This window comes from Saccoglossus kowalevskii, chromosome 7 (genome assembly GCF_978046115.1).
Source record: "Saccoglossus kowalevskii chromosome 7, keSacKowa6.1, whole genome shotgun sequence".
In the NCBI taxonomy this organism is placed as follows: Eukaryota; Metazoa; Hemichordata; class Enteropneusta; family Harrimaniidae; genus Saccoglossus; species Saccoglossus kowalevskii.
The window spans coordinates 25,015,439-25,030,960 of NC_140647.1; the positions used below are offsets into that span (position 1 = coordinate 25,015,439).

Below are 15,522 nucleotides of genomic sequence, written 5' to 3' on the forward strand. Positions count from 1 at the left end.
TTTACAATATCTATATTTCTTTTTGGATTTAACAATAAAATTTGAATAGTTTTGAGTTTAAAAAAGCTTGTAGAACACACGAATGTGACTTAGAAGTTTGGAACACCACGGTGGCGCTGTCATACCCAACAGTTTTCACAATCAACTTTTCCGGCGGCCCGTCTTCTCCGTTATCCATACATTTTGCTCATTTTCACTCACTCTGTTTAACTAACCCGGTGAGTAAAAATGGGTGACTATCCTGGAGCAGGGAGCAATATGTCAAATTATGGTTTAAAGAATCCATCGCCAGAAGAAATACACCTATTGTGGCGTGAAATAGTCGGGGTAAGTCTCCGTCTGTGATATTTAATATTGCAATACATGTACTAAACATAGCGAACATTTTTTTTTTTTTTTGCGTTATTCCTCTTTGATATTTTCAACGTTTAATTGGTTTAATCTGTTCGTTCTTTTTTTCTATTTTAGCGCGAGTCCCGGATACGCCAGGGTCATCTAGCAATAAACGGCGATGGGTCGGAACAGTGGCCGGGTATTAAAGACCAGGAACCAACTGAAGAGGAACTAAAAAGCGATTTTACCTACTTCAACAATAACAAGCCTGTAAGCAACACGTAAATCAACCGTGATTATGTATTATCGGATATGTTATAAGAACATTTGACGTACAACTTTCCTAAGAATGAATGAATTCGTCAGCATATGTACAACAACTCTTCAAAATATGCATCTTTAGTGACTCTCGCGTTATGATATTGATCGCGATTTGCAAAACACGATCCCGAGATCGTAAAATAGCAGCTACATCGTGATCTATAATATCTAATGAAATAGAGAAGATAATGAAATCATAATGTTATAGGCGACAACAGTATTCTAGAAGAACACATTTTACTGAAATAATTTTTTACAAAGTTGCAAATATTCTTGTTTTGTTTTTTGCTTTTTTACAAAAGGTAGTATTAGCATTTTAGCGTAGTGTCATTGTGTTCTTTTTCTCTCTCCGCAGTCCAACCCAATATCGACGTATGATCGGTTATTTCATGTAAAAAATGAGTTACACAGTAAGCTACACCGTGACGACAGGGAACACGCTATTGGTCTTAATGTACACGCAGAAGTACGTATTTTCAGTAGTTCATTTGCATTACGCGCGCAACAGACAACTGCACAACACAAGTTTTCACGGAGGCCCGCGGGCACGGAGGCTGTTAGACTGGACCAGTCATGGCAATTTTATTGTTTTGCATGATAATTCCTTTTAAGAATGAGTTTTGTAGAATCTCTCGTGTTGACGCGATCTCGCGTAAGCTCAAGATTTGAAAAATGATAGAAATTATAAAATTGCCACGGCTGTGCGAGTCTATGAGGCTGTCAACGTTCTAGTACAAATCATCAATTGTTATAAGCGCGCACAACAGAAGTGTTCTCGTGTAGCAAGCACTACTCATAGTAGGAACATGTTATACTAACATTTAGATTATTAACCAACCATTAAATTATCACTAAATTCTCACAATCACCAATATAAATTGTATATTTTTCGATTTCCACTTCATGGAATAGTCTTTCGTATCATTGTGTGCGCCCCCAGTGTCAGTATTGGTAGAATTATTATTCCCATTGTTTTTTTTTTCTTTTCTAGTCATTAATTGAGCGTTCTAAAGAATATTTCGTAATTTTTAGCCAACAAATCCAATTATATGTCGACATCTCTCATAATTGTTCCGTTTCTCATCACACAGGAAACTCGTAAAGCCGTGCCAGCTTTATCTTCTTCATGGTATGGCCACCGTCCCTCTTTAGAAACATCAAGCAGGGCCCACGTGAGGATCGAACGTGTACTGAAGGGGTTCTACCGTACACGTGGTACTAATATTCCCGGAGCTGACACATAGACCGAGACTCTTACAATATTTTTTGTACCATAATTATAATAAAGTACAGTATTGAAATCTAAAACAACAAAGCGTGACCTGATTTATAATCCATCGAACAAGGCGTCGTGAAGTTGTCTGGCAAAATATTGCATTGTACTGATCTTTACTGGGCAAGTTGAAAAGTGGTGACATCGACAGCTTGGAGATCGACTATTCTCGGGGGGAATCCGGGCATTTAAACAAAGGCCGAAAACTCTCAGAAAACGGTACTTTGGGATGGTTGTTGAGACTCTCCTGAACAGTGTAGCAAGATTACCCCCGCGTGTGTAACGCATATAAATTTGATTGTTCAGGATAACTTCAAAGTTGAGTTCCTGTTGTTTTCTCGATTTTTTTCAACGGCTCTTCACTCGGCGTTCCGCGTTCCCCAGCAGCGCGCAATCAATGTAAAACTAACTATTATACACTATATACGTACTGCTAACAGCTTTCTGCCTTTTGTTATTGTACAAGGCACGACAATTTATAATCCTGCGTTGTGACATTTTAAAGAACGTACCCCCGGAGAGTTCCGGTACAAGATTTGTTTTCATTCTATTGTGAAATCATCTGTAACGCGGCAAGTTTCATACATGAATCCAAAATACTGGTGGTATACACAAATGCATGTATGTATTAATAGTTTTGTAGATATATCCGGATAGGTACTGGATACAACGGATTTACTAATGGGTAAAATAAAAACATAGACACAACTATTATTGGTAACTAGTCAACATTTATTATTATTTTTTTTAATTTCGATTCGAATTTTAGCATTTAAAACAACATGCATGGGCGGGATTGCCGGAAATTGACTTCTTCCGTGTCTGGTTCGGCAAGATCGCCGAGAGCCATTGACGAGGGCAAACGGTCATAAGATGAGTGAGCGAAGAAAGGGTCGGAAGTATCGTTCATCACCATGCCGCGGGCGATTGATGGTAATATGGGAATGTCCGATATAATGGTGGGTTTTGGTCTACGTGCCTCTGGGAGAGAAAGAACAAATCAATTATTATTTCAAAAACAGTTACTCACATCAACAAACATTTGCGATAGAAAGGCGATATTATAGTAGCAGTAGATTTTTTTCAATTTAAAGATTTTATATTTATGCCGTTTCTATGGTAAAAATGTCAGGAAATTTACGTTGCAAAACACCTATTTTTTTGTCAACTAAGTTCTATATTTAACGTACTCTTAAAATAAAACACAAATCACATTTTGATCAACTGTTGTTAAAAATGTGATTTTCAAAACACCGTCTTTGAATTTTCATGACGTGAACTAGATGTTTTGTCACTCGCCACAGCCGCCAAATCTACGACAGAGCAACCTACCGCAAACATCAGCTAATTCGGCAATCGAATAACTATCCTCGTCGAATTCATTCTTGAGACAACTACTAACAACACCGTCGGCAGACAAATCAATTCCACGTTCTTCCACGAAGTCCATGAGGTCGCAGTTGCAGTTAATACGGTTTCTACCGATTTTCCTGGAACACAGTTTTGAAAAAAAAACGCAAAATTTATGTAACAATTAAACAAAATATAATATATAAGGCATATAAAAGGTTCAACTAAGAACACAAACTTGAAAATATTCCCTTAATATCATATACTTTATGATAAATTAAATTACATCATTTTACATGATTGAAGAAGAGAAATGATTTGAATTTAATACTTACAATTTGGTGAGGTTAGGTATTTTCTTCACTGCTGCCAAGAAGTTCTTTGGTAGTTTTCGTGCGGTTAGAGTTGGTATATCCCTAGAACAAAAATATATAAAAATAGATTTTTTTTTATATAATTGTGAAACTTATTTGTATGTATTTTACTCATTTTCAATCTCAAATGCCTACAAACTTAAGGTGTGTATTTGCTTTTTGTATTTTGCTTGATGGGACGTTTCACACCGTTTCTCGTTAGTCGATATTCTTATATTCATCATGATTTTAGGTCGTTGTACATTGTATGACTGTATTTATGAAATGTGACATTGACGGCGGTAAGGTGAGTGAGCTAGTTTGATAATGTGAGGGTGGGGTAAAAAAAAAAAATTGGAATACAGCGACAAGGCTACTTACAGGGTGACCAGGCTGTCCAGGGGAGCAAAGAAATTAGTTGGGATGGAAGTGATCATCGTTCTTTTGTGGTCTGATAATCTAGCATTAAAAAAAATATAATCCGATTAAAATTCAGGCATGAGTTTATTTTAACGTTGTTTCTCCTGGCACGCGACGTGGAAAAGTTATTTTAAACAACGGACACACATTTGATTTCTGGCGGATTACCGAGTGACTTACTTCAATTCCTTCACGTTGGGGGCGTGTTCGATAATTGTCTTGGCTGTCTTGGCATGCGTGTAGCTGATAGCACTGCAATGTATGGTGAAATACATAATGAGATATAAGGTATGAAGAATAATAAAAAAACACACGAAAGAATAACAACAACAAAACTGCCTGTGGTTACTATGAACCAGAGTTAGCGAATAGCGTGAACATAAAAAAATGCGACGTCGACACGAAATGAATGTGAATGGATGGGTTTTTGAAGAACAGAGAACCCATTGCGGGGATGTTCTAAAAAAAAACATGTTAGTTATGTATTTACGTACAGCTTCCTATACATGGGCGCAATGTCTGCCTTATCAGTGTATTTACTTGAACAGCCTGCGAAGCCTCTTTTACAGAGGCATGTTGATGGGCATTGGGCAGCCCATTTGGGAGTACCGTCGCGTCTTCTTGCTTCCGTTACGCACGATAAAATAACAACAACTAAACACATGAAGCTTAATTTCCTCACAAGAGACATGATTTCTGCAATATAAGATAGATGTGTATTTTTTTAAGTAGCAGTGCCGGGACGTGATAAATTCAGGCATGAAAACGAGTTCATTACGCCGATGTGCACTTGTCACCAACAGTAACAGTTTGTTAATATTCGTAATCTAATGTACTAATTCAATTTTAAAATCAAATCAACGATCGAAAACAACGAAGTGCTAAATTTATATTTACAGCATGCATTATTGATTAAACAAGAAATGGCATCCTCATACGTTGGTGAAATATGTCCTCGTTCTGTGTACATATTAAAACTCAAAGCATTCTTTCAAGTTAGTGAAAGCATGAATATATGAATATATAGTTGCAGCTCAGAAAAATATAGAAACAATCATTTGTATGTAAAACGATCAAAAACTTACTTTTTGGTGAAACAAAATGAGCAGCAACTGCACAAACACAACAGAAAAAACGAATGAACGTTTGAACTTGGAACGCACAACAACAAACTAATAGAACAATTCGAAATGCATGACGCCGAACTTCGAACGGTTCGATATGCGGGAGCGATCGCGGGAGTTGGCTGGTTCCCGCCTCAAGTGTCATGGCCTGCCAAGCCACAAGAATATTAAGAACAGATTTGAACGCAATAAAATCACGCGTAGAACTCGGGCTCCAGCAAGAAATTATGGTGTCAAACTGGTTGTCGGTTGAATTGTTTTGCAATAGAGATAATTTTGGAGCCTGTTTTTGTCTATGAAATGTTTCTAAGTTTTGTTGAGGATTATTCTGTAAAGAAATTGCTTAAATTATTTCATCTGTTCGTAAACGGGACGTTGTTGCTTTGACGGTGGGCTACGGACGACTGGCGTCGAAACGTTCCATTCAGATCGGATGGCGCCCTCTCGTGCCAATCTCCCCGGGGCAGTGATAAGAAGCGCGTATCGAACTGTACGGAGTTCTGCCATCGTAGCCTATCGTCGAAGCAATGAAGACCATTTTACAAATAGATGAAATCATTTCAGCAATTTTTTATAGAATAATCTTGAAGGAAAACTAAAAAACATTACATAGAAATATATAGACCCTTAAATTGATTTTATTACAAAACAATTCAACTAGTTTGGCACCAATAGTTTTTTGCAGGGATGAGTTCCACGTTCAAAAATAGTCTATATCAAACTGCTGCATGTTCACAGACAGTGATTTCTCGAAATAAATATTTATGCTAGGTATATTATATAAAGTGATCATAGCAAGTTACGAAAGTTATGGAGAACGTAGAGAGGGACGTCGATATTTCACTTCAGTACGATTCCTAAAAAATTAGCATAATCACGTTAAAACAATGTGGTTAATTTTAACAGTGTCTCAACAAACACGCGATAACACGGAATATCCGTGTAATAAATTTGAACTAGGACCTTTTTAGGTAGTTAAGAGAAATAGAGGGTTAATTATGTTTCTATGGTAACGAAGAAGTAGAAAAAGTCGAGACAAATGGTTAATACCGTTAATTAATAACGTATTTCAGAATTTAATAATGAAAAATGTGTTTGCAAAATGTCAGAGAATTCCCAGAAATTGATCTAGCTCATTATACGAGAATGATGAACCAGAAACTAATTCCAGCGACTCTAATCTCTATTATGTCATTGTATGCTGTTTCTCATAAATATATATTGAAATGTCTTTTTTTATCTATTTGGTTTTGTTGTTATCGTCCAAAGCCTTTAACACTTGTTCTTTGACGTCATCATTGCCAATGTTCTGTAAAAGCTCAGATCGCTTTCGGAGGTAACGCAGGAGCAATCCGAGTTCATATGGGTCATTGATGTCAAGGGTTATGGCCACCTTACCATCTGATGCCGCCTGCAGATTCTCAAGAACTATGGAAGAAAATGAAAAAAAAAATATTTGACTTCTATTATTAACTTGTGGGTTAAAACAAATAATAGGTATCATGGTTAAATCAACCATGAATTCCTAAATTTAAATGAAGATGAATCTCACCTCCTTTTATCTCTTTTTCTAAAGTAACATCTCTTATAGGTGTTCTGATTTTATTCACAACGTCCACATCTTTCGGTTCGGCAGCCATGGGCTCTGCCACTGCTTCCTCCGCTTCATAGGATTCCCCAAGATTGGTAACTTGATCGGAAACTTCAGTATTTCTTCCGTCAACGTTTGGCATGGATTCTGCTGTTTCTTGAACTGGTTTGGAAACTTCTGAAATTGTCTTGTCAACTTCTGTGAGTGTTTCTGCAACTACTGGCTTAGATACAACAGCTTCATGAACAGCACCTTCTCCAACTGGCTCTGCTTCTTCGGGAATTGACTCGGCAACGTTTTGGGCTGCGTCGGCGGGATATATTGAATGGAACTGGGCATCTCCTATAGGTGTTCTGATTTTATTCACAACGTCCACATCTTTCGGTTCGGCAGCCATGGGCTCTGCCACTGCTTTCTCCGCTTCATAGGATTTCCCAAGATTAGTAACTTGATCGGAAACTTCAGTATTTCTTCCGTCAACGTTTGGCATGGATTCGGCTGTTTCTTGAACTGGTTCGGAAACTTCTGAAATTGTCTTGTCAACTTCTGTGAGTGTTTCTGCAACTACTGGCTTAGATACAACAGCTTCATGAACAGCACCTTCTCCAACTGGCTCTGCTTCTTCGGGAATTGGCTCGGCAACGTTTTGGGCTGCGTCGGCGGGATATATTGAATGAAACTGGACAACTTCCTCCACTGGGATTGGTACTTGTACAGTTGGAGCGGGGAACTGATGAAATGTTGCTCCATTTAAGCCGTTTCCACCCGCATCTTCCGGTGAAACAGGTGGCAAATGCATTTTGGGTTGAGCAGGTTGGGCAATATCTCCAGATAATCCCAATGACTCACTCATGCTCTCTGGCATAGATGATTCTGTTTGGGTAAACTCTGGTACACGAGCTCCTGTTCTTAGTTCATCTGAAAAAACGGACTTATTATTGGCAAATTTTACTTTTTAACGAGGCAATGTGGATGAAACTTTTTGAGAACGCTCACTAATTGTTTATTACTTCACTTAACCAAAAAAATTTTATGATAAATAATATCCTAATGTTTTATCAAGATATTACATAAAATATCGAAAACAATACGTAAGCATATTGTACACAGAACAGACAGAAAAATAAAGGAATCAACTGATTTTGTTAATGTTGCATGTTACTTTATCAATTTGTAGTAGGAAACCAAAATGGTAAATGGTAGTTTACTAAATGTCACCAATTTTCTTTTTTCATACCACGATTATTGCTGACTAATTTGACGATACATTCCATCAGTTTGAAAGCGAGGCTTGGATCGCAAACAGTCAGCAATGGCCGCGGCATGATAAAAGTGAGTAAGTGATTATCCGCTCATTATGCGATTATTTCAATCAATCGTGTCATGCAACTCCCCTTCTCCTCGCTATGGCATTTGTTTAGACTTTTTTTCACGCATAACGCATAATGGTTTATTCATATTCACATTGAAGTTTTACAGGAGCAGGAAAACGAGCTCTTCACTGGAACACGTAACTCTAGAGGCGACCTACAAGTAACTTAGATCTTATAATAAAAAAAACGTAATGAATTAATTTAGAAGGGAGTTTAACGAAGCTAGGTTCCGAGTACACTCAAGAATGATCTGTTTAATCGATATTTAACTACGTCGGCACAGAGTTCTGTGTCACCACTGATTAGATGTCACTTTGACATCAGTACACAACCATGGGAGCTCACATACGCAGACTGTCCCTACGTAAGGCCAGCCTACAACACCCCTGTGCTACAACACTCCAGACCGATTCCTAACTAGTCAATTATTCGTTGATTTACGATCACAGACGGTATCTAGTCTATAACTGTAGGTATGATCTCATAAACAGGTTGTAATTCGTTATTATTACTTACCACAAAGTGTCACAAATTGACTAAAGTCGTATGTAAGCATGGGAAAGTCGCTACAGTCTTCGACAGGTGCAAAATTGGGTCCAATGAGCTCGATTCCGCGTTCTGTTACGTAGTTCAAAAGATCGCAGTTGCATGGGATCTTGTTGGAGTTGATTGTCCTATTAAGATAGACGTCAAAATATTTTTCTTTATAGTATAAACATTTACCAATTTGTATATGCAGAAAATTATAGACAAAGACACAACTAAATATTTATTTAAACAAAGAAAAACTTAGTTAAAGCGCCACATACGTCGCTTCGCATCGTGTTCTATGCATGCCACGTAAAAAAAGCGTGCACAATTTACAATTTCAAAGCGCTCCGTGTAGCGACTGTTGTGATTCAAATCAAACAATTGATGTACTCACAGTTTAGAAAGACTGGGTATTCTCTTCACTGCTTCCAGGAAGTTTTGGGGTAATCTACCATCATTCATGACTTGGATATCTCTGTTATATCAAATATAATATGTTGTGTTATATTCAATAAATCAATGATAATTATTTGTTTATTATGTTTATTTATTACTATTTATATTATTATTATTTATACATTTCGAATTGCTTGTTTTTGACCATATTGTACATACGCAGGGCACATAGTGTGACTCATGACCTAGAAGAAGCTAACATGCCATGAAATTATAACGTATGAAGAAACGTCTTTTATCACCACGCATGCGCTAATCATGTCAGGCAGCCATAAATGTGATTGGTATACCCGTCAAGGTCATTTAAAGATGATATATATTAATTTAACATTGTTGTTCGATACCAAATCAGATTATGATTTATTATATATTAAAATTGTTGCATCATGACAAACAAAAGTAATCGTTAGATGAAAAATCAAAACCACTAATACATGTGTAGTGCAGAGAATGTTATTGTTTCATCGAACAAACAAAATGTGTGCTACAAGAACAGTGTTGCATGTCATGAAAAATCATAGTCCAATGTATTGATCAACATACAGTGTCAAAAAACATGTTGCATTTTTAATTAAAAAAAAAGGAACGAATGCATTGTGGACGTAGTTGTAGTGCTACAACAAAAGATTCGAGTGCGGTATGAGTAGTAGGTGGGATATGAGTTGTGAGTGGGTTAAGAGTGGGATATAAGTTTTCAATACGATATGAGCTGTTGGTATGTTGTGAGTTAGTTGAGTGGTATACTCACAGAGATTTCAGCTTATTCGATGACGCAAAAAAGCCCTCTGGAAGTGAGTATATATTATCACCTGCAAGCCTAAATTAGTAAAGAATCTCTTTGAATTAAAAATAATGAATACTTTATGTAGTATGTAACAGTTCAAAGAAGTCACTCTCGTTTACATCATACACAGGTCGAATGCGAATGAGATTGGTTTAAAAAAACTAAAATGTTTAACTTACGTCAATGATCTAATATCAGGTGCATGTTCTAGAAGGTGCGCAGCATGTCTGGTTGACATGCCAAAAATTTTACTGAAAAAAAAACATCGGATAGGCATTATTTGAAAGAAAATATGGCCTGTTCACAAGGACGTCATTTCACAGACGTAACCAGCGCTTTTAGGGAAATGTTCCTCTCGTGCGATGGCACATGCGTCTATAATCAGGCTGTGATATTTTCATTATAAGCCTCGATATCCATGAATTTTGCTCTCTAAAACCTCATACTAGTAATACATTACCTTGCTAGTCTGAGCTAAAACAAGCACTTAACAGTGCGCTGCGCAGACAAATATATTACAATTGTAATCTTGGTTGTGTCATGTTGAAAATTCCTCAAATTAAATATGAATTAGTCCACAAAACATTTATGTCATTTTTTATTTATACTTGAAGGAATGTCCGATTTTTTTTTCATGATTTTTTCAATATGTGTTATACAAGGCATATTTTTCAAATTCACCCAAAGCTTGCACACTATTTTTGTCGTCTTTGATTACAGCACACTGAGTTCACTTACAGGTTAGTGTATTTCGATACAATGGGTTTACCGCTCTTATATTCACTTCTGCATGTCATTGTGTTTCTCACACAGGTACACCCAATAGGACACATTGAATTGCGCTTCTTGTGTTGTCGCCGTCGCGACCGCCTTGCTTCCGAGAAGCACGTCAAAATCATAAAAGCCACCAACAAAACGACGAAACATTTCTTCGGAAGCATTGTTTCTGCAATATGCATGTAGAAATATAAACAGTGTGAACGTATTCCAAAATCAACTAAGAACAAAACACAGAACGTGACTTGATTATCGCTGTTTAGGCGTGCTAAGAAACTAGATTACACATTAACAATATAAACCGTGTTTTGTTTTCTAATCGTATAGCATAACAATCATTTTACATGTAACTTACCTTACTACTTAAGAGTGAAAGGGGAAGTGACTTTTACGAAGGGCGGCAGAAAATAGCGAGTTCCAACTTCCAATAAAGAACCGATTCGATTCGATTCCGTTAAAAACAGATCACGCGTCAATTCTCTCTCGATCCTTTTGCATACGCTGAACGCATCGACTGACTGCGCCTTAATTTAAATATTCTTTTATTCTTAACGCGCGCGTGCAATGAAACACTAACTCCGGTGTCAGTCATAAACACGAGAAATACAAACAGGATATTAAAGGCCCAGTAGCTGTAATGAAAACGTCTCTAACGGCGTTCTAAATAACTATTTTGCGTTGAAAACTTGTTACATTTATCTTTGAAATTGCTTATCTCCTGTTATAATAAAATTTACATCGATCTCTGTGCGGATACGAATGCGGAGAAAATGCTGACGATCGAACTCAGCGCCATATTTCTAGGTGGTCTGACTTATCACGAGATGAAGAACTCCAACAATCATTGACGCTGCAGTTCGGCGTCTTCTACACCGATCTGACGCATATCGCGCTAGGCGTGCCGGGAGTTTGTTCGAAATTTCGAACGTTTCGAAGTCAATTGTCGATTGCCACGTATTTTACGGATGTATTAAATCGATTCAGAGACCTGTTTACTAAATAATGATAAATGAAACTTAGAAAACTTGTAAGAACAAACTGGGCCCAAATTGCGCAAATTGCAATAAGTTTACGCTGGTTCGGATGGAGTTCTATGCGTGATTTTATTGCGCTCAAGGACGTTCTATTTTCGAACTAGTTGAAACCGGAAATAACACAACTACTTTCGAACTTCAAACACAAATTTGATTATCGTTATTATGTGTTAGTTTCTGTTGTTTCAAAGATTGAATTATGTATGACAATAATATTTCACTCTATAAACAATATTTCACTAAAATATGTGATTCAAAGGCAACCCAAATTGTAAAAAGCATTATCAAGTTCCGCGTATAAACACTGTTGTAAAGAGGCGGCGGAGCGGAATTTTAGCCAAAATCGGCTAGTAAGGCGTCATATCGTTGTGTCGTCACCGGAAGCGCTGTCCCAGCGGTGTAGAAGACGCCGACGTCATATGACACAGGTTTGTGCTGGGACAGCGCTTCCGGTGACGACACAACGGAGCACTCGGAATTGCGCACGCGCAAACAATCAGTAATGACGTATGATGGTTTAACAAACGGAGCTTAGGGTACGTACAATAAACACTTCACGATGTTGATTCAGTACTTTTAGCGAGCTTATAAAGCATACAGAAGGGCCCGGTACCAAATAATTGAACTAGTTTCAGCTAATAGAACGGAAATAATTGCTATTCATGTAGAACACGTTTGCAATACAAAAAACTAGGTCGTTACAGCTAGTGTATCTTTAAAGAATTCACTTAGCAAGAAAACGTCCATTCTGCTTTATTTTCTGCGATTTATTCTGACCATTTCGGAATTCAATTGCTAATAGCTTATAATACACGCATTTCTCGCGCTGGACGTTCTTCAGAAAACGCTGACCTTCACGCCACTCAGCTGTACTCAAGAGCACGGGCACTTACAACAGGAAGTTAGAGTTGGATTAGTGTTATATAGAGTTAGAGTTTTATAACCCTAGTATTCTTATTTGTTATAGTATACTGGAGTTATATAACCCTAACCCAACTCTAAACTCCTGTAACTCGCGAGAACCCATGCTGAAGAGCGGGCCCACTTTATTACGTTGGCAACATGTCCTTGCTATTTATTACATTTACTGAATATACAGTGAAAGACAAAACTAGGGCTTCGCTTATAAACGCGTTTACAAAAAATGTAATAGCTGAATACTAGCTTCCTTTCTAATTCAAATATTCAATAATGATTGGCTCATGATCGAAACATTGTGTCATGTTATTTTGCTGAAATATGAGTTGACGGCATAGAAATATCAGAGCAGGTTCAAAAGTGTAAGGTGGGTGGGAGTCGTTTACCGAATGGGCTGCCAGAACAGAGAATTCATTGGAGCATTGGCTGAAAGCGGCAGAAGAAAAACTTGTTCAATAGCAGAAATGACACAATCTCCACGATCACCATGTTGTGCGCTAAGTTCAATTGGTTTACATGCTCGATCGACCATTTTTAATTTCTGTATACTATAGTATATTCAACAAAACATGAGTATGTGATCAAAAGTCAAATTTAAGCCTTATGTAGTTGTATAAAAACTAGAATTGTGCAGATAATGATAATTTTGGTAATTAAAAGGATCGCAATCATTGAAACAAAGTCACACTGTTTACAAAGGTCGGTCAGTCGGTTATAGTATAAATCGAAATATACCTGGAGTGCCGTTGTGCCGTCACAGGAAGCGCTGTCCCAGCACAAACCGAACTCCGCTCAGTTCGACACGCGTTACTTATCATTACTGCACAAGGCAGCTTGGCATATTCGAATATGTTCAAACTACAAGACCCTGTCGGTTAACAAAGTTATGCGAAAGACGCTTGGTTACCTTAATCACTTTAATAAAATGTTCAGTTAATTAGATTAAAATATACATGACTTGCGTTAGAAAAGTACAATCCTTTCCTACATGCCAAAGCATTAGTTTCTACTATAAATGACTAACTTTATAAACTTACTAGAACCTGTGTGTTCTATGGCTGTTAGACGCACAAAATCGAACTGTTCAAGCCAGAAATAGTATTGAAATATTCACCAGAATACAAGATGAACGGAAATGTTAGGAAACTCCTTTCAGTGAAATTGGTCTTTAATGTTTCTTTCCCAACTATATATGTTAACAGAACGTTTTTTCTTCCAAGTTTTAGTGTATCACGTGCGCCATTTCACTACAATGACATTACCTTGCAAAACATAGTCCGCGATAAAATGGTTCGGATTTACGTTTTTACTGAAGTTTGACATTAATAAATAGTTCGGATGTTACATACGTTTTTTGCCACTTTTTGTAGTTCGGTTTCAAATGAAACAGATGGCCGTGCGTAGTGAGGTGACACTCTCCCTTGCAGAGTCTTCTTGACCTAGGGAGCCACCCGGGGGAGTCACAGAGAGCTGCAACTAGACTCTGCCACAGGCGACATTTTACACCAAAATTGTTGGTATTCCGCGTTTTTTTTTAATTCATTTGTTTCTGATATCCTAAGCTTCTGTTGAAAAAAAATGTGTGTTATGTCATGAATTTGTTTTTGCGTATCTGTTGACCGACTTAATTAGCTGATTATTAGCGAATTGCTGTGTTATGATGTCTATCATCATTTAGGCCTATTTGAAGTTTTGGACGGAACTTGGCTCAGTGATTTGGAACTAATTACGAGATAACCGTCGCTATTCTGACTATTAATTCTGACAGTTGGTACCCGTAGTTATTAATGTAGTGAACGATTAATCAAAATATATGAGTCTTTTTTCTGCTTTGTAATTGGTTAGAGTTTTGAAAATGAATAAAGAGAGTTTTGAGTTGGTCTTGGGGAGCACAGCAGAACAGATGCAGTCGAGTCCCAGTCCTGGAGAGCCTTGGGGCGAGTGTTGACGCAGTCTAAAAGAGTCTTGTACGGTGGCCCATATATACAATCGGCGAAGAATGACCAAATTTCGGCGATCAATGACGCATTGCGACGATCAATAACCAATTACGACGATCAATGACGCATTGCGGCGAACAATAACCAAATTGCGGCGATCAATGACGCATTGCGACGATCAATAACGCATTGCGACGATCAATAAAGCATTGCGACGATCAGTAACGCATTGCGACGATCAGTAACGCATTGCGACGATCAATAACCAATTTCAGCGATCAATAACGCATTGCGACGATCAATAACGCATTGCGACGATCAATGACGAACTACAGCTTGTGTAAGTAATGTTAGTAAAGAGCGCCGTCTATGGTGACATTGACGCGACGAACAGTGATCACGTGGTGAGGGCGTTTATGCGCCAATTGTACTCTCCGTGCCATTTCGTCGACTTTACTTTGACGATTGATCCATGCTTGATTCTGGTCTATTTATCGCCAGGATAATCGAAGATTGTTGTAGGTAAGTGCAGTCATACCATATTCTTTATTATGATTTATCTTCTAATAGTAATTCATATGTTATCGTAAGCACTGAAACAGCGTCTTTATGATGTGACCTTAATTCGCGAATGACTATGTGTGAGGTTATTTGAACTAAAAATCGCCCCTGACAGTGGAAGAGATTATGCTTTGCTTCTACTGTTATCAGATGATGATGAGAATCTATATTTTTCATATGTAATTTGGAATTATTTTGAGTGATGACTCAAGGAAGACAGTGATATTAGGGTCTCATACTTTGTGACAGATTTGGTGTCATTCCCAGTGATTTATAAGTGTATTGACTTATTCAACGTTAAACCTGTGTATTATATCGTGGTGAGTATGCTGCATGATGCATGTCTGAAGAACAGAGAGGCGAGTGGCTGCCTATCGGTATAT

The 15,522-nt window shown here is 37.7% G+C and overlaps 1 protein-coding gene across 1 annotated transcript; it reads left to right on the plus strand.

The window, feature by feature from the left end:
- Positions 1 to 228: 228 nt before the first annotated feature.
- On the plus strand, positions 229 to 1,969 carry LOC100374242 (cilia- and flagella-associated protein 90-like). The gene is made up of 4 exons (XM_002739094.4): positions 229 to 327; positions 469 to 603; positions 1,010 to 1,120; positions 1,746 to 1,969. The coding sequence occupies exons 1-4, from the start codon at positions 229 to 231 to the stop codon at positions 1,896 to 1,898; spliced, it is 498 nt and encodes a 165-aa protein (XP_002739140.1). The 3' UTR covers positions 1,899 to 1,969.
- Positions 1,970 to 15,522: the final 13,553 nt, after the last annotated feature.

Bases quoted from the DNA above. Each gene is read 5' to 3' on its own strand.
- LOC100374242 (XM_002739094.4), top strand. From the start codon at position 229: ATGGGTGACTATCCTGGAGCAGGGAGCAATATGTCAAATTATGGTTTA. The intron at 328-468 runs GTAAGTCTCCGT...TTTCTATTTTAG, and splicing joins TGTGGCGTGAAATAGTCGGG to CGCGAGTCCCGGATACGCCA. The intron at 604-1,009 runs GTAAGCAACACG...CTCTCTCCGCAG, and splicing joins ACTTCAACAATAACAAGCCT to TCCAACCCAATATCGACGTA.